The following is a 20,508-nucleotide window of genomic DNA, read 5'->3' on the forward strand; positions in this document are numbered from 1 at the left end:
TTTGTTAAGGTATCTAAAAGGTTTATCCAAGGACAGTAAAACCACAATTATTGTTGCATAACAATACTGCATGTCCCATCAATGTCTCAGCATTGGGTTACTACATCACAAGTCAGCAGGTAACAAGCTGAAGGGTAAATGTTACTTGCTGTCCTGTTCCTGTGCCTTTTAATCCAAAACTTCATTATAAATGTTTTAAATGAGATGACTTTGGACTGTACAGCAAAAACTGCAGTGAAAGCCATGATGTTTTCAAGAAGGAATGAAAGAGGGGCAAAAACACAGGCAAGAAGTGTCACGGTGTATTGAAAGTTAGGATTAAAAAAAAAAGGAAGTATTTTAGTGATGAATCATGCTCTGCTTAGACACTTAGACACGTACAGGTCAGATGGGATCCACCCAAGGAAACAGACAGAGCTGGCAAAAGTGCTCACTGATCCACTTCCTACCATTTGCCAGTAGTCCAGGCTAACTGGGGAGGTCCCACTTAGCAAATGGGCAAGTACAAGATGGGCAGTAAGGAAGATCCCTACAGGATCTACTACAGGCCTGTCAGTCTGACCTTGGTGCCTGGGAAGGTCATGGAACAGATCATCTTGAGTGCCACCACACAGCATGTGCAACACAACTAGAGATCAGGCCTAGCCAGTGTGGGTTCATGAAAAGCAGGTCCTGCTTGACCAACCTGATCTTCTGTGACAAGGTGACCTGCTTGATAGATGAGGGAAAGGCTGTGGATGTTGTCTACATGGACTTTAATAAAGCCTTTCACACCATTTCCCACAGCAGTCTCCTGGAGAAACTGACTGCTTATGGCTTAGACAGGTGCCCTGTTCGCTGGGTAAAAAACTGGCTGGATAGCCAAGCCCAGAGACTGGTGGTGAATGGAGTTAAAGCCAGTTAGTGGCTGGTCATTAGTGGTGTTCCCCAGCACTCAGTACTGGAGCCAGTCCTGTTTAGTATCTTTATCAATGATGTGGATGAGGGGATTGAGTACATCCTCAGCTTGCAGATGACAAGTTGGGCAGGAGTGTTGATCTGCTGGAGAGTAGGAAGGATCTGTAGAGGGATCTGGACAGGCTGGACTGTTGGACCAAGGCCAACAGTATGAGGTTCAACAAGGCAAAGTGCAGGGTTCCTGCACTTGGCTCACAACCACCCCATGCAATGATAAAGACTAGGGAAAGAGTGGCTGGAAAGCAGCCCAGAGGAGAAGGACCTGAAGGTGCTGTTTGACAGATGGCTGAGCATGAGCCAGCAGTATGCCCAAGTGGACAAGAATGGCATCCTGATATGGTCATTGGTGAGGCTGTGGTTTGAGTACTGCAAGCTGTTCTGGGTCTCTCACTGCAAGAAAAACATTGAGGTGCTGGATTGTGTCCAAAGAAGGGCAGTGAAGCTGATGAAATATCTGCAACACTGGTATTATTATGAGAGGACTGAGGGAGTTGGAGTTGTTTAGCCTGAAAAAAGGGAGGCTCAGAGGGAACTTGCTCTCTACAACTACGACCACCTGAAAATAGATTGTAGTGAGGTGGCAGTTGGTCTTTTCCCTCAGGTAACAAGTAAAAGGACAAGAGAAAGTGTCTTCGAGTTGTGCCATCAGAGGTTTGGATTGGATCTTAGGAAAGACTTCTTCAGTGAAAGGGTTGTCAAGCATTGGAACAGGCTGCCCAAGGAAGTGGTTGAGTCACTACTCCTGGAAGTATTTAAAGGATGCTTAACATGTGGCACTTAGGGACATGGTTTAGTGGTCCACTTGGAAGTGCTGGGTTAGTGGTTAGACTCAGTGATCTTAACATCTTCTCTAACATACACAATTTATTTTCTTTTATTTAACATCACACAAGGTCTTCCTACTGGTGTGTTTTACACTACAGTTATACAATTTGTGATACATTAACATACAGGACTAAAAAATGACATATCTAAGTTAATACCTTTTCAATTTGTTCTGGCTGTAGTAATTCACTTGGATCGCTAAGATTTGGCCGGAATGCTTCAGGCTCCAGGTCTGTTTTGATATTTGTTACCTGTTTTGAATTGATATCTTCTCTTGTTGTTATCTACAAAAAGAACAGCAAGAAAGTAAGTATTTGCCATTCTATCAGCAGGAAAGATAAACTTCACAGGTTTAAAATCATGCAGTTATCAAGTTAGTTAGGCAAGTCCTTCAAAAGTTAAGAAATCCGGTAGGTTTGATCTGACCAGGATTGCCACTGCTTCCGATAGCAAGCTGGTACCCAACTATATACCAATAGTAACAGACACCTACTGAGAAGAAAGCTATGGTTTTATGCTAAAACAGCAGAACAAACAGTTCCCATACACAGCTGAAGGGCTTCAAATGCTTTTCAGAAGTTACCTTATAAAGTTCTTGCATTTTAATACTAACATAGCATTCTAAGTGTAATTAAAAAAAAACAAACAAACAAAAAAAGGAATTAAAGCTTAAAAACTGACATTTTTCAATAGCTTCCGAATGAATACTCTTTCAGAGTACTTAAGAAATTTTTCAGATATGCAGTAGACATCTGGAGAGACTGCTGTTACATATTTTGAGCAAACCATTTGAATGGAGCCTTTGAAGTATTGCTGCTCCATTAACTGATCCGACAGAGCACTTATGGGAAACAAAGAAGGAAGAATTGAGGGTGGGGAAGGGAAAGCAGCAATAATACTTAAGCTGCGCAGTGAGCTTTGAAGTCTGCAAAGATGCATTATGCACAAGGGTCCTGCAGTAGTTTTAAAATATGTGACCTATACATCTACCCTATTGAGTTGTTGTAGATACCATTTAGTGGAGGTGGCAGAAGGCCATAAAATTCCTCATCAGATATAGTTCACAACAGCTTCTTACCCCAGCTGACATTCACTGGCACTTTCATATTATAGTGGCATGTCTTGATAACTAGAATAGCTGAGATCCAAACAGGTTTCCTTCTATAAATCTTGCTGCAGGGATATTTAAACCTTATTAGGGATAGTGAAATATGACAGAGGAGTAGGACAAAATGAAGAAGTTAAGAAGATGAGCCACTGCAGCAAGACTTATTAAAATGTTGAGAGATTTGCTAAAGAAAAAAAAAATCTTAACAACAATTAGTGCATCTGAATAATTTATCAGCCTAAACAAAGGTTTCACTGAAAGTCAGACTGTCCAAATTAGAGCCTGAATCCTGAAAATTTCAAGAAAATACCTGCCAAAACCACCTGCCAACTCCAGTTTACCACATCCCTCATACTCTAAACATACAGGACACGCCTACAGTATTTCACAATATCACCATGGTAAACTTCAAATATCCCTTTCCTTTCTCTCAATAACTATAAAAAGAGTTGCTATCACAAACTCCTGTTACTTAAAAATAGTCTTACAAAGTCAAAGTATCAAACTATATTCAAACACTTACTGAATTACAGTATTAATTTTTAACTCAAGAAAAGGTGCACTTTAAGCATTGCACTAGCAATAAGGTCAGGCCTTCATTTTTTCAGTAGAAGGTAAAAAACATTTCCAATGTAAATATGCAATTATCCATATAGCTTCATATGCAAAAAGATGACCTACATGCTGCATTATAGAGTGTTATCTCTAAAATGTTATTTCACAGTCCAAATCTTTTCCACTTTAAAAGCCTTTCATCCATCATATACTACTGCTTCAACTCCAGACAAGTTCAGCATTGTTCAACTGTACAGCAGAAAAACTTATCAGAATTAAAGAATAACAACGGGAATAAAAGGTCACCATGCAAAACAAAAACATGAATAATTTGGCCTCAAGTGGCACAGGGAATCATGGGGTTTCTGTTCAGTTTTTTTTGTTTGGGTGTTTTTGTGTTTGTTTGGAGTTTTGTTTTTGTTTTGTTTTTTTGCCTTTTTCATTATTATTACAGTAAAGTACTTTTCTTCTAGGAAGAACACTGCTTTGTAGAACCAGTCAAAGAGCGTCTGTTCAAAAGTATCTGTTTGACAGAAAGCTGGGTAGCTTCAAAACTTACAGATTTATTTCCCACCAAACTCTGACAGAACAAACTGACCTGTAGTCAGATTCCAGGGGCTTCCAAGATTACTAACTACCACACAGTCTCCCACACAGCTGGGACCACAACTCTCAAATGGCCTCATAACAGGCAGTTTATAGGTAGCAACCCATCCCATCAGATTTTTAAAGCCTAAATCTCAAGCTTGGGTATTCTAGGCGAAAGATATTTGAGGAGGAGTTCTTGTACTTTCAGGATATTAATACAGGGATTCTCCACCACTGCTTGTCAAAAACAGAGCAGTTCTGTTTTCAAGAGGGAATTTTCTTTCTTTTTTTTTTTTTTTTTAAATTTCTGATTTTCCTATACAAGTAGAAGTGCAGCTTTTTGGTTCATGGCTTATGTACATTATTGATCTCTGTAACTGTACTACTTACAAAACATTTTAAAGCAATAACTACCAATTATTAAATCAACAGAAATAACAGAGTTAATAAAATGTTTTCTTTTGTGTAATTACATAATAGGTAAAAAAAAGCCAAGATCATGGAAAAAAAAAAAAAAACAGAACAGAACTTTTTACAGTTTCAGTGGGCAATTACTACAGGAGAACTAAGTACTCAGTGCTTCTAAGGAGGTTTAAGGGAGGTCTACGCTATGCTTTCCATCAGTAAGTTATGTTAGTTGCTGTGTACATCATACAATTTTATAACTGTCAAAAAACTAAGAAACACCTAAAGAGAATGCAAATAATAGTTTCAGTTCATATCCACAGACTTTTGAAAATCCAAACTGCTTTCAAAGTACTGTTTTGTGTGTATGTGTATGACCTTTGCCATGCTGAATTGCCTCAGTTACCTGCTTTTATAGTAGGAAAAATACTTACCTATTCCACAGAAGTTGTGAAGCTTCATACTTGCCAAGTACTGTGAGATTCTTGATGAAAGATTCCTATATAAAATTAAACACCCATGCAACAAGGTTTTGGATTCTTTACCTGTTTTGCATTCTTTTTAGGAAAGCTTCTATCTAACACAACACACCATTCTAAAGTGGAAGTTAAAACACAACACTGCAAGTCAAGCAGTACTGAGAACAAATTTTCAAATTCTAACAGAAAATTCCTGTGTGAAAAAGGTGGAAGTAGTAATTCCGTCATAAAATTACTGATTCCATCATAGCATTGCACAATTAAATACATCCAAACCAAAGGAATTTTCTGCTGGATCCTTGTAGTGCTGTAGACAAGACAAACCCACTGAGTGTGGGACTTGCCCTGATCCAAGACACTACAAAGAAAGATGTTTTAGTATCTGGAGATGGGGTTTAAACTACTGAAGAGGGCACCTGGAGACGTCTGCAGAGTGTGCGCAGTTCTTCGCTATTTAGAGCATCGATCCTGCGGTGATACTCAGCCACTGACACTACCTGAATATGGAGACAGGAAGACAATAATTCCACTGACAGTTGAAGAAAAGTAAAAAGGTATGAAAGAAAAAATTGGAGGAGAATGGAGGGAAAATGTGCAATGACAACAAACAAACAAGAAGGGCTAAAAGATGTTTGTTTCTGCAAGGACAATGCACGTGTAGGTGATTTTAGACATATGAGTACACACAGCAAGATTACAAAAACACTGAGGGCACTAGCAGTCAGATATATCTCACTGCTCTAGGACAAATACAGAACTGACAGAGGAGTGCACAAAGTTACCAAAATCAGGATGCTAAATTAAAAGTCAATCTGAGTTGCATGCCTTAACCCAAACTCTTCAGCCCAAAGTCCTCTCAGACATTCTTTACACCCAGATTAATGAACCCTGTGAACCTGGTTTGCTTTCCTTGAGGAAGACTAGAAGCAAACCTCAGGCTTCTCAGCAAGTTCTGACTTCTCTATCTGGCAGTGAAGACACAGTTAAAGACAATGTAGCAGGACTACAGTTCAATAATATCCCAATATCACGTCACAATATCTTTATCCTGGACTTTCTATTCCCCTCCAAAGCTTCAGGAGTTGCTCATCTGTCAACGCATTCACTCCAAATGGCATCTCCACTTTGGCAGGAGGTGTATTCCCAGAAAGTCTTCAGTCAGAAAGCTCTAGAACATGCTGCTCTGGTGCAACAAGCTGGCTAAAGGACTACAACAGTAATTTTGATGTAACTAGAGCAAATAATGTGATTTTGAGAACAACTCAAAATCATCATTTGTATGAAAGCATCTTAAAACAGCTGGTGGAGAGATTAAATGGATGTCCCATGTAGTAAGAGTGTATTAAAAACTTCTAGAGCCTACCACAGTGCAAAGGAAGACAACCACAAGTCCAGCAGCTCCCCATCTACCTGCCCCTACTACAAGGAGTTTGGCCAGATACTCGCCACTGTCCTGAGTACAGAGCCCACAGTCACGCATGACTGGCTCTTGAGCAGCGATGGTTCACTTTACCCCATGCAACTGCAAGGCAAGGAAAAAGGAATACTTGTGACACCCAGTTTTAATACTGCATAATCTGCAATTACTAGCACTCAATTTATTTCCATAATTTTTCTACTGTTCTCTTAAAAAAGATCAGGAAAATTGTTGGAAATGGTAGCGGTTTGTGCATTCTCAGAGTCAAGCAGCTATATTCAAAGCTTTAACAATATTCCACTGAAACGTATGAGTGTAGTTTTATCCTTTTACTTGCTATGACAGTTCATTGCAAATTACATTGTTCACACCAGAAACTTATGATTGTAAGCCTGAAAAGCAGTAATGTGAGGACCCCTTAGTCTTGTTGCTTCTTTAAGCTCAGTCTGTACCACATGCAAGGCAGTAGTTAACTTACAATGAGCCATAAATATGTGGTTACTTAAAGATTCTTGAAAAAAAAAAATCTCAGAATCCCTGACACCATTATATAGTTGCTGTTTCACACAGTGAAATGTAGGCAAGCTCTGTAGGCTTTGCCTTTGAGCTGTCAACTGCATCCTCAGTCACCATCCTGCACATGGGAACTGCTTATGAACCCTTTTGCTCAGTGACTGAGATCTGACAGACCTTTTCATATGCCAGGGAGGTGCCTCATATTTCCTGTTTGAGAAACATAAATACCTATCCAATAACTTTTTGGCATACTGAACTTGTTTCACACTCATGTTCCATCTCTTTCAAGAACAAAAGCCTGCAAAATGGAAGACTATTGGTATGCAATGACAAAGATCATACATATCATGTCATAGAATGTCAAACTAGCCATAGAAAAATTACAAGAGAGGAATCCACCCTCTCAAACCCAGTGCATATTTTCAGTATACAGTCCATACTAAAGAAACTGTTTCAAGGTTATCCACTCATCACTGAACAAGGCTTTGAGTACCTTAATATACCTCAACAGTTCAGATACTGTACCTGGCTTTCTATAGAGTGCATACAGTTTAGGTCAACATGCTTTATTTTTGCTTTGCAGTGGATAAGATTATGTACTTCATGATTAAAATAGTTACACAACCTTAAAGTCATGTATGTCTAAGTTTACTAGAAACTACCTTCTACAACTTCATTCAGGAATTGGTTGAGATACATCTTGAAAACAGCCAGCATTTTGTCCCTGCCCGGTTTGAGAGCACCATTTTAAAATGTTAGTAGGGACATTAGAAGTTTATTCTGTTTTATAATCTGGTTTAATTCATAATCTATTTATGCTGTTTCCTCTTCCATCAAGATTTCTTCATGTTCCTTCCTTATAGTCATCTTAATTTTCTATTCTACTTCACCAAGTTAAAGAAAAGTGTTTTCTTCCCTCTTCTCCCCCACACCCAGCCCCCATGAGTTGTCTGTTCTGATCATTCCAGGAGCTTCTACCACCTCATTCTACTTTGAACTTTCATTCTCAAACACAGAACTTAGTTTTTCATACAGTATTAGATTTAACTGGAAAGAGAGGTATTTCATTCATAAAAGACAAATTCATATTCATATTCATCATGCTGGAGTGTGGTTTTCAGTATAAAATGTTTCTTAGTAATGAGACATTCTTTCATTTTTGGCCAGGCAGAAGGGGATGCCATTTACCTGTATTTCACCAAGGCTTTTTTTGATTCTTTTCTATAGTAGCCTTGCAATCAAATCAGTTACCCATCAAATGTGTGAAGAACAACAAAGCTGAAAAACCGGTTGGACCACTGGGCCCCAAGGATTGATGTTCATCAACAGTTACGAACTGGAACAGGTTTCTCAGGGAGGCTGCAGTATCTCTACCCTTGGAGGCTTTCAAAATTTGACTGAGCCAGGTCCAGAGCCAACCTTGACAAGTTCTTACAATTAAGTCCTTAAAGTATAGAAAAAGCTTTCTAAATTCTAATATAGTTCACATCTTTACATATAAATTGCCAAATTGCCTAAAATTGTAGTAATCTAAGTATTCTGCCCAGGAATAAAATGCAGGTCTATCTGTATGAGTTTGTATGTGCTTTATTTGTTGCACTCTCTTTACTATGCTGTATCAGCATCCAGTTTTCTTCACATCCAAAGCTACTTTTTGAGGATCAGAAAGTGTTCCTGAAGCACCTACCCTTTGTTCTCCCTCTAATTATTTTCTCTTCAAAAAGAATGCAGGAGGAGAGAAAACCAGCTAAACCTCTTGTGGTTAATCGGGGCACTGGCTGGAATAGACCAAAACAAATAATGTGTACAGCTAGGATATTAGTGTGCTTAGGGCAAAAAGGGTTTTTTGCTGAGGCACTTGAAACTGTCTATCACAGGACAACTCCCAAGTTTGTAAAGACATGGAATATATCCTTAGACATCTAATACTACCTGCTCTATTCATAACAGCAGCATTGATGAGAAAACATGGGATGAGTCCTATGACTCTTTCAGTTGGACTCCCCACACCATGTATATGTGAGTTAATCACCTAGCAGAACACACATTAGTTTTATTATTTAATGAATTAAGGATTCTCCTTTTGGAGAAACTCATGTTTCTAAGCTTCGTTTTTCTGAAAATATGTAAAGAGTACTGAACTGTTACAAGCTACGCTGGTATATGCAGTGAACAAAACAGAAACCAAAATTCTGAATATGGAACTTTTCTGTCCTTCAACAACATATGAAAATGCAGTTAAAATTGTTTGACGTTTGATCAGCCCTTTCAGCCACTGGCCATATCATTCTGCCACAGGCAGACGCGAAAATGAAAACTTTTTACACCAGTGAGGGATTCCTCAGTTTAACAAAGCCACAAGAGACACACCTCCCCCAGTGTCTGTTTGCTAACAGGGAAGTTCAATTGCTGCCCTCAAAACAAACACAGCTAAAGTTTCACAGTTAACAAATAGCTGAAATTGTCTCCATCGAGAAAGGGAGGGTCTTATCAGAGCTGAACAGTGCTTCTGAAAGATAAGAACGGGTAAAGTTTAACGGTAAAAGTGGTTCTCTTACACGTATGAGTGCAACTCTAAATATGAAATAAAAAACAAGTATTAAGAAAAAATGAAAGCTGAGCAATTTTACTTTGGATCTTCATACATCGGTGTAAAATCAAGTGAACTGTAAGCTTCATGAACGTTAATTCTTGAGATTTAGAAAAAGTTTCACTCTTAAAATTCCAGGACACTTAATTTAAAAAAAAAAAAAAAAAAGCCAATGTAATTTTATCAGTCCACTTACAAAGTTACCTCAAAGTATCAGTCCATCTCCAATTTATCAATGAACAGGGAGGGGGAAAGAAAGGATCAAACATTTTCTGAAGTCTGTAAATACCTTCTGATAAAAACAAAAGGTACATTTGTGAACCACATGCTGCTGTGAATATTTTAAGAGAAAACACTAACTTTAGTTTTCAGACAAATTTAGTTTCCTCCCAAAATCAGTTACACACTGCTTGAGAGAAAACAAAAAAAGAAGCAGACCCCTCCATCACAAATATGATTTGAGACATATTGATTACATCACAATGATGCATTAATACATGGGGCTTACCACACCAGATAAACAGTTACAGGTATAATTTGAAAAAACCCAACCAAACAACAACCTACAACTAATTTAATTTGATTAATTTTTAATCAGTGTGGCTACAAAGCTATCCATTTACTGTCTTGTGTGGTTTTCAGCTCCCTGTCACACTACTGTTAACAGGGAAAGTGTTAGGACTTAAAGAACGCAGCAAATTGTCTCAAAACACTGTCAAAAAGAAACTCCCATAAGAAAAGCCACCACGATAGAAACTCGAGATAAAAGCAGATGGCAAAAATAGGAACCAGGCCTGGCAAGGCAGAAGATCTAGGTAACCTACCAGAACAAAGATTCCCACCATGGAAAACTGTGAGAAAGGAAAGCACTAATTCCAGACCTAAATGAAGGTAAAGGTTTGAAATCCACACACTGGACAAAATTTTACTGAGCAACCTGTAGGAAAGAAAACAACTGCTTACACCCATGCCATCCCACGTTATGGGAACATCTCTGATGCCCCTTGAATATCCAGGACTTGGACTGTATAAAAGTGGTACCTCATAAGCATGACTTGGGGGACCCTCATCCCCGAGTAGACTAGAAGAAAAAGGACCAGCAGGATGCCATCAGAATCCATCTGGTGGTGATATCTTTATCTTTTTCCCTAATCTGTATCTCTCTCATTCTTTCTCTCCTTCACCTCCACCCCCTCCCTATTTCTCTCTACCTCATATTTAACGTTCAGTAAAATCCATACTATTGACTTTGGCATATGGCAATTGGATCCTAACAGAAGGGAAGGGACAATGACTAGCCACTTTAAGCAGAGAACGACCAGAAAACGACAGCAGTCCCCTGTTTTGGTTGGCAGTGTGGTTCTTTCTCTCCTTCAGTATCTTTAAAGCTGGCCCTCCCGGAACTGTTCTGCACACCAGGCTGTTTTCCAGAGCAGGGACAGAAATGCTGAGTATGTCACGTGACAGCAGCATTCTCCCTGTGACCACTATTGTCTTCACAGCTTTGCAAGATGAACTGTTAAGTATCTGCCTCAAAGTGCTCTTAGTCCACAGTAACTGCACCAAACTGTAATTAGCATATATTGAACATAAAAAATCTGCAATAATCAGAATAAATGAACTTCAGAAGACAGCAATCAAAGCCTGCAGCACACAAAGTGTTACACCGAGTCTGAAAAAGTTAATAAGCTATTTTTTCAAGATATGAGAAAACACTTATTTCAGAGATGATAATGCCACCAAGAGAACTAAATTTAACATGGAAAACATCAAGCAGTTTAGGATGTTGGTGTAAAGAACTAAGAACTAGCTTTAAGGAAACTACTTTCTTAATGAGGCAGGCTAGGAAACTGTACTCATTTTGTTCAAAGAAAAAAGATCTGTAGCAACATGACCAATAAAACCCAGTTCCCTTGCAAAACCATTTAAGGAAGTTTCAGCACTAGCAAGCAGAGAACCCAGAGTTTCATTGCTGAAACCACAGCACCTGGTGCCTGACCTCAAGCTGCCGCTCCAGTACAAGGCAGATTGCAGAGCAGATTATCAGAACTGAGATGTAACCTTACTCAAAGATTCTCTCAGGTTTGACAAGAAAGTGCTACAAGTTATGCTTACAAGTAACTGAATCATAGCCCAGTACGAAAATGTTTCTCTTACTTTAATCAGAAAACAGATCAACTAAGGATCAACTTCAGATTCCACAGATCATTAAAAACATACAAATACAAGCTTCTACTACTCATTTATAACTAACCTTTTTGAATGTTCACCCGCTCTTCTAATTTGACTGCATTTGCAGTGGATATTTCCCAATTATTAAAAATGTAAGCAATATAATACCTAATAAGTCAATGGAAGATCTAGAATCATAGAATGGTCAGGTTTGGAAAGGACCTTAGAGCCCATCTAGCTCCAACTCCCCTGGTATGGACAGGGAACCTTCCACTAGACCAGGTTACTCAGAGTCCCATCCAACCTGGCTTTGAACACCTCCAGGGATGGGGATTTCACAACTTCTCTGGATAACCTTTTCCGGTGTCTCACCACCCTCACAGTGAAGAATTTCTTCATAGTATCTAATCTAGACCTATCCTCCTGCAGCTTAAGGCCATTCCCCCCTGTCCTATCACTACATGCTTTCTTGTAGCTCCTTTAGGTGCTGGGAGGTGCTACAATGTCTTCCCAGAGCCTTCTCTTCTCCAGGTTAAACAGCCACAACTCTCTCATCTTGACTTCACAGAAGAAGTACTCCAGCCCTTAGATCAACTTTGGCTCTCCTCTGAACTCAGTCCAACAGGTCCACATTGGAACATCTAGTTGAGTGTATGATGTATAAAACCCTAAACTACTTAGGACAATGGGTATGGCAAATATCTGTCATCAAGAAAAGGTTCTAGGCTTAGTGACCTGTGTAAGAAAGTACTGGATTGCACTCTACTTTTTTTATTACTAAAAAACCTCAGATCATTAATTCACTCATTACTCTAAAACTAAACTTAGTACGGAAAGTTGACTTTCAAAATATTCCTGCAGTGTTATTATTGGATTGATGCAACCTCACACTTCTGATATCCACAGGAAAGAAGTACTAAATTTTTATCTTTTACTTGTAAGTCCTATTATTATATCTCCATAATAGCCAAAGACCTACAGGCATTAGCTTGCCAACTACAGTTAACCAGTAAATCAGAACCTCAGAAGTTGTGCAAGTCTTAAATAATTCAAACTGTTAAAACCAACACTGCTTTAATTCCCTTTGCACATTAATATCTTCAGAATATAAAAGCCAAAGATCAGTTTTCATTGGTTTTGTCCCCTTTGGCTACACTGCCTACCCAAGCTCTGCAAAGCAGAGACAAGCATTCCCAAAGAAGGCAATCCACTTTTTGTTCTCTTGCATTGTCTGATGTCTTTTGTCTGAAATGCTTTGATAGGAAGAATCATTGCCTGCATTTTTGACATTCTAGAATCCTACTGGCACCTCTTGTATTGCAGTACAATAAAGAGACAGAAATACCAAACATTTAATAAAATGTGGGAAGCTAACATTACTGGTGTTTTAAAGGAGGAGCACAATGTACAGGTTAGTCACCAAAACCTTGATCTCTTATCCTGGGAAAGTATCAAACCCCTACAACACTTACCCCAAATTAACTCCATCATAAGGAAAAGCCCTTTCAGGTAAATAATCCAAGGCAACTTAGTTGCTTGTAGCTAGCATTCTTGTTTTATTACATCACTCTATTCGGTCCAGCAATTGTTATTTCATGTGAATTTTCATCCAAATTTCAGAACAACCACTAATGAGAAATTTAGTCAGAAATCTGTACACTTCATATACAGTCTCTTCAATATGTTTCCTACTGTCCTGCATCATTAGATAACACAGAAGTAATTATACCAATACTACTTCCCTCTTTTCTGCAAAAAGGTTACAGTTGCACATTAGCTTTATGATCATTAATTGAAGAAAAAACCTGACTTCAAGAAGGGAGTATATCTTGTAGACATAGCAAGATTTTAAAAATATTCCCATCTGGTAGATACTTCTTTAGCCTCTTTTTCTGATTTGATTTCTTTTACATGTTAAAATAGCCTGTTCTGTCCCTCTCTCAGAGCAAAGATGATCCACATGGTCTTCTTTACTTCAACCTCTCCTTAAGAGCTGATAAGTATTACTTTCATAAGCATAGTTAGACTCTGGCTAAAGTTAAGGGAAACAATCTAAGGGAAACAATTATAATAAGGGATAATACTACTTTTTAAATTATCTGGGCAAGATATAGCTATTTACTTATGTATATATCTATATGTTAAAACACACATTCTTGATAAACTTCAGATACTTTTTACACTGGTAAAGGTTACGTTAAAATAACATTTCAGTTCATTTAGGTATTATATCTCCATTTTACACTCCACTACCACAGAGGAAAGTTAAGTGCCTATTACTTCAAAAATGTTTGTTAGTTAGGAACACACATTTACAGAACCTTTCGCTGTAACAAGGCAATTTCATATTTTTCAAGTGATCTGGCTACAAATAAAGATAAAAATGCTACATAAAAGAATGAATAAAAACCTGTAAATAAATACAATATGAAAAATAAAAGCCAAAGTCAACAGCACCTTGAAAGAAGTAAGTATCAAAACCCAGGAGATCTGTAACTCTTAAAAAAGGCAGTAAAAAGCCTGTCACAGAAAGCATCTAAATGAAAACTATCTTCCAGATTTACCACTGGGTAAAAGCACAAACAAGTATATCGTCAAGATCATTTCCTCCTTATCCCCAAGATGTTACTGTTTTCTAAGTTCCACTGAAAGCTACTTCCTTTACATACTACTACAAATTAAATACTACTGCAAAAGGTCTGTTAGGGAAAAACAACACTAAAAACTCCCACAGTTACTTTCAGAATCTAATGCAAATATAATCTAAACTGCAAAAAGTGGTATTGGTTCTCCCCTCCATTATAAATGTGAGAGTGGGACTACAGCATACTCATCTTCCTGGATTTAGAAGTAGTATCAGACCTTCATACTGTTGAATGACTTCTGAGAAGGTAATGGTAACTCAGGAAATTTATCCTGCTCTAATTAAATGCCAACGTAAACTCCTCTTCTCAGTATTTAGCTATAAATCACATTTTTTGGTGAAAAAATGCAATACTCCAAACGAAAAAAAAAAAAAAACACCTTAAAACTGCTGCACACCTTAATGCTCAAAGTAGTTTCTCTCATCTAATGCCAAAGGAATACAGGCAATTAGCTTATGTGCCAAAGGTAACGAAAGTGTGACCCATCATCCTGTTTACACATCCAAAATTTAGACTTCCAGAAACTGTCTCTGCACCACAACATTTAAAGACTGCAATAACAGAAATGAACACACTACACTGAAAATTACCAGAGCGCATTTACGATTAACTGGCTGGTGCTTCCTTCCCTTCTTCCCATACCAGAGACGAGACATTTCCCTTCTAAAAATAAAATGAGACTAAAAAAAGAAATTAAAAAGAAAAATACAATTCAAGGCTGTTTGCAAGCATTCTCTGTACCTGCTGTCAGTTCCAGGCACAGGCAGAGTCCCACGACACGCTGACAGGATGGTCTGCCAGACGCTCACGTCTGACTGACAAGGCAGGGAACAAATGAGCGACTGTACAGCAGGGGGATGTATCGCAAGTGATGACGGCACCGAAGAAGAAAGGTTTCCTGTGTTCAAGTGTGGTTGCAGAGCACTAGTTTGTTAAAAAGGCTAAAATATTTAAAGATACAGAGCAACTTAATTGTTCTTATACTGAAGAACACAAAAATAATCCCCAAGATCTGCCTGCAATATTCTACTACAGCATAACTCTTCATAAACAAATTCTAATGGCAACAAATTTGCATTCAATATTTTATTAATAATTTGTCTTCCTTATGTTGACAACTGTATATAAACCCCGTCAGTAATTTTTTAGAGTCCAGAATCACTTACAAAAGTGGTGAGTGAAGATTTAAAATACTATTTGAAAAACAGGTTTTGAAGCATTCAGAAACTGTTATCCTTGCAGCATTTTCATTTTGTAAGCTACAAGAATAAAATGAATCCTTCTGCCTATAAGATAAACTTGCTGTATGGGTTAAATGCTAGTCCTAGCAATAAAGTATTTCTGGAATCATGAATTAATTTTTTTTCCCTTAAGGAAGGACGTTTATTTAAACTAGCACGTGCAATAGTAAAATGCCTAGCAACCCTTAGAGAATTTCCTTGTAGTAGCACTCGGAAGCTCTCTACCCCACACCCCAAAACAAAAAAGAACAAAAACCCCACAGCCCAACCCCTCCCCAAACAAAACAAACAAACCACCAACCAACAAAAAACAATCCAAAAAACTCCACACCATCTATGCTCCAAATTCTGCATAAAAGTATTAAATAGGCCAGGGCAGCATCAGGCAGCATCACAACAACATTAAATAATTGCTCACTTGTGCTGTTGCAGTATGATCTAAGAGCCAAGATGTCCAAGCAGAGAAAACCAGAACTAAAACATGTATTTTACTGCAGCCCACGTACTGGAAGAACTGACCTTGCACTAGTACCTACATTCACATGGATAAATTATTTTTCTTTTCAGTAAAACCCTACTCAGGAGCTGGCAGCTCTAAAAGTAAATTCATCCTAGCTTACGAGAACTATTAAGGTGGCAATTTAAAACATTTTTAACACTAGGACATGGAAGCTGGGGTTTAAGAAATTCAAATATATAATAATACACTAGATATACAGTCAAATGGGGTAAGATTCCAACAATAAACCGTATGTCCATTTATGTATTTGGGTGTGTTTGGTTTGTGTATTTTAATTTTTTTCCAAATAAATTAACTGAGTTAAAACAAGAACAAAACCTGGACAACTTTAAAACTGTTTCAAAGGAGAATTACCATCAATATTAAAAATGAAATACAAGCTACAGACACCACCCCCTGCCCTACCAAGTCTGGGAAATCTTAAAGGAATAGAAAGTATGCAGAAAAATTATTTCAAACTTCCTCTGAACATGAGACCTCTAAGCCAGAAAGCAAAAGCTACAACTAACTCCCCCACAGCCTATTTTAGCAGTCATATTTTCCCCCCTTAAAAAAAAAAAACAAAATCCTCTCTAACACTTCTCAACATACTGTTTCTCTGAGACTGAGAGAGGAAGAAAAGAACCTGACCCACTCACCAATGTTTTGTTCTAGAACACTTAAACAATTCAAACAATTTGCTTAGAAGTTTTTAGCTTCTCTCTAAATAAAACTGGCTTTTCCCAGAACTTCTCAAAAGGATTTTGATGACTTGCTCAAAAGAAAGGAGCAATAACTTCTTTGTTAGATCTGACAACTCACTTTTTCCACTTATTTACAGCTGCAAAGTTTAATGGGAATGAGTGCATTAGTAACTTTATCAGACCCCTTTGCAGCCTGTTTCGATGCTCAGTCTTCCAGCTGGTGGGGGCTGCTGCTGCTGTGAGCATCTGCGGCAGGGGGGCAGGGCAGGAGATCCTGAGCAGCACCGAGAAACAGTGCAACTGTAAAAGTGGCAAAGGTTCTCTCGTGACTGACCTCCTTTAAAGCCCTGTTTCACTTCTTTCCAAGTAAGTGTAAAGATGTGTTTCTACTAGTCGGAGAAAAAGCCCACATGAGCAATTTGACCCCAGTATCATCCCTTAAAGATGAATAAACTGCCTTTTTATTCTTTTGTGCATTTGTGGATTATACTATTGATCTGTTAATTCGAATCAGAACCTCATATCTTGTTGCAATGAATGTAGGCCTTGCCATAAGAGTGCTTGATTACAAGATTCTAGGGAGGAATACGAGCTCAGACCTGACATATGTGCAGAACTAGCAGCAAACACTGCAAATAGTATCCACCTATTTGCTACCTAGACAACAGAGTAACAGAAAATGTATCTAATTACACCGAATGATAACTTTGTTATTGTCATTGTTAGTTTGTAACCAAGCTAAAGATCGCTACACAATCAATGTGCATAGTACTTTCAGTAACTGCACTTCACAATATTGTTTCTTCTAATAAACTAATCTGTCTTAAAAAATACTAAAGTAGAGGCAGAGAAAAAGGAGAGTGCCAACAAATAAAGATACAACTAATGAAACGTCTTATTTCCACTCCAAATCAGTTACCTAGTTTACACCTTTTGCCACACCAGACTTCAAGTTATCAGCTGACAAGATCTCATAGCCCTAAAACAGGACAGTAAGTATAGTAACTCCCTCCAACTTCAAGGAAGTCTGGAAGTCCAAGAAAGATGGGACACTGGGTGTGGAAGAGTGTCTTTGCAGCTGGGTAAGATGGCATTATTCTGTTTCACCTAGCAGCTAACAGTGTCCTGATACCACAGTAATAGAAAAGTTGTGATGTTGAATTCTACAATACCTATATTTAATATTCATGCTTTTTGAGCAATATTATATTAGTAAAAACTACTCTATTTCCTGTGCTCCTTCCCTCTCAAGAGAGAGGTTATCCCAAAAGGATATGGGGGGGGGGGGGCAGGCTGGGGGGCATAATTACTCAGTTTATTTACAACTTGCTATTGATTCCACATGAAGCAGCCCTGTAGGTGACCAGGTTTTGTGACAAAAAGTCACTAACGTGATACACTGAAAATGAGCATCCTCAGGCATCTCCTGAGAAGATTATATATAAGGTATATCCATAAAATAAGATTATTCTCAGAATTTAGTATTCCAATTTCAGAAGCAGCCTTTAAAATTGAGCAAAAACATAAGAACCAGACTGTTTAACTCAAGTGCCTCAGTGCAATTCATAAGTCATTTGCATTTGTGACCGACAAAAAGAAAGCTTGTTTTTATGCCGTTGTATCGGTTTTCCCGGGAACAAAGAAATGATAAGCAATTACATTAGTTTAATTTTCTGTAGCCTATCTATTTGTTAGAATGCATTTTTAAAAAAGATGACATTGTTATTTAATTACATCTAGCAGGCATTTTATAGGTAGGATTATAATAAAAGCTCCAATCACCAAAGAGGACAGCAGAAAAAACTGAAAGCTGTCACAAGTAGTGTTTAAAATAGCATCATTTAATACACATTAGTGTAATATGACAGAAAACTCTGGAGTTATAAACTTTGTTATAGTCTTAAAATATTTTTAAATTTAGAGTAGCATTTTACAGCTCCGATAAGAAACATCCTGTATGCTTACTCCTTTTATTATAATTTTAGAACATAAGTTGCCAAGAACTTAAAAATTAGGAAGACATCTAACTTACATGCTCAGACCACCTAAATCATCATCTCTGGAAGGAATCCTACTACACCAAAGAAAGGCAGTTTCATATTTTGATGCTAAAGCACACAGAAGTCACCTGAATTAAGGTCTGATTCTTACTAAAGATAAACCAGACAAGTTCTATTTGGTACAAAAAGCCTTTCAGATGACTGAGAAACAAGTGCCAAGTTAAGGAATAATGAGATTAGAATGCAGTTGAATTTGAAAAAATTAAAAATAAGGTACAGGCTCCTATGAAAAACTACTACTCTGTCGTCTAGAACAACTGGGTCTTTGTAATGTTGCAGGTGGAGCTAACATGGGATTACAGCTGAGGTCTGATTGCTTTCCCCTTTACAGGTATAAAACCCACTAAACATTACAAAAGCTATCTCCAGGGGTATCAATACAACATGCATTAGCACAGCTTTGTAGTTGGCTGATAAAGTTTCCATAAGAAAGGAAGTCTAATTTGAGAAAAGTCATCCTTTGCTTCCTGTCAACAGCTTAGGGAAAAAAAAAAAGGCAGCATTTTTCCATCACAGTTTTCCTCAGTATTTTCAGAGGTATGCTGACAGCCATTAAGAATCTCAAAAGCACAAGCTTTTTAGTTGAATGGTTCTGCTTTAACTCTTAGCAGAGAGACTGTCCCAAATCTCTCTATTAGATAGATGAAATATCCATCAATTACAATTCCATATTCGTGATTCCAACTACAGGACAGCTCTAAGTAATCAAAACCTTCAATTTTCACTTACAAGTCATATATAGATTCCAAATAGATTAAGTAGAGACAAAATACAGCAAAGCAAGAAATACCCCATGCACGAAGTTGAGACAATATTACTCAAGGTAATTGCAAAATCAAGAATGAAAGTAACCAACCTCTGCAAAGGGCATTAGATTATGTAAATAGACACCAGTCTCTCTCTTCAATCACAACAAATTAACAGAAACATTTCTAGTATTGCACGACTGCTGGAATTCAAGACACTCATTCTCCAGTACAAGAGCAAAGCCTACTAAACATGCTGTGCTAATGCACAGCAACATCTGCATAGCAACATATCCAATTTCTAAACTGACAATACACAATATAAAAACCAAATAATCATCTAGCTTATATATCCAATATATTATCATAAAGAGACAACATTTCAAGAAACATATTGGAAAAATATTCTTATTTTGAGGACTATTAGCATGGTGAATCTTTAAATACATTCTGTGCATTGTTTTATTCCAACTTGTAGGCTTTCTCATCTCTCTGCTGATCCAGTATTATCCAGCTTGTTATATAGTATTATGTTCATAACACATTTTAAAATGTAAGACACAACAAGCAGCTGTTGCAGTAGCATCCCAACACTGAAGTGTACAGTAGGAAATAGAAGCAAATTTATAGAAGAAATATGATGAATAGAAAACTTAATACAGCAGTACATTCTAAAACTTCAATGTCTATTTTAATATAGAAATGTTATAGGCTACAGTCCAGATCCAATAAAGAATATTTGAAAAAGGTTTCAAGATTGGAATACTGGACATCGGTGCTTATCTGACCATGAGACAATTACTGTTTGTGACCTTCACACTTCTACAAACACATAGAAACAGAATTGAGACACTCCAGAAGTTACAGTTTTGTCAGTGGTGAAAGGTTGAGTGTCTGAGTCAAATAGCATTCCACGAAGGCAGAACTTCACTTGCAACTAACGGTCTCATCTAGTAAGCATTTTAAAACCACATCTAATGTTCTAACTGAAATTCAGTTTG

General features: G+C 37.7%; 1 protein-coding gene across 7 annotated transcripts in view; it reads right to left on the bottom strand.

Moving 5' to 3' along the window:
• Positions 1-20,508, bottom strand: part of OXR1 (oxidation resistance 1) — a 263,034-nt gene that overhangs the window by 9,470 nt on the left and 233,056 nt on the right. For 5 of the 7 annotated variants that reach the window (XM_064646795.1, XM_064646771.1, XM_064646787.1 and 2 more), the window contains 2 exons: positions 5,334-5,414; positions 1,941-2,066 (listed from right to left, as the gene is read on the bottom strand). In XM_064646795.1, coding sequence (XP_064502865.1) covers positions 1,941-2,066; positions 5,334-5,414 — 207 coding nt within the window. Of the gene's footprint in view, positions 1-1,940; positions 2,067-5,333; positions 5,415-14,847; positions 15,018-20,508 lie in introns of those variants that run through there. The other 2 variants (XM_064646803.1, XM_064646811.1) reach the window with 2 other exon arrangements.

Source organism: Pseudopipra pipra, chromosome 1 (genome assembly GCF_036250125.1).
Source record: "Pseudopipra pipra isolate bDixPip1 chromosome 1, bDixPip1.hap1, whole genome shotgun sequence".
Lineage (NCBI taxonomy): Eukaryota > Metazoa > Chordata > Aves > Passeriformes > Pipridae > Pseudopipra > Pseudopipra pipra.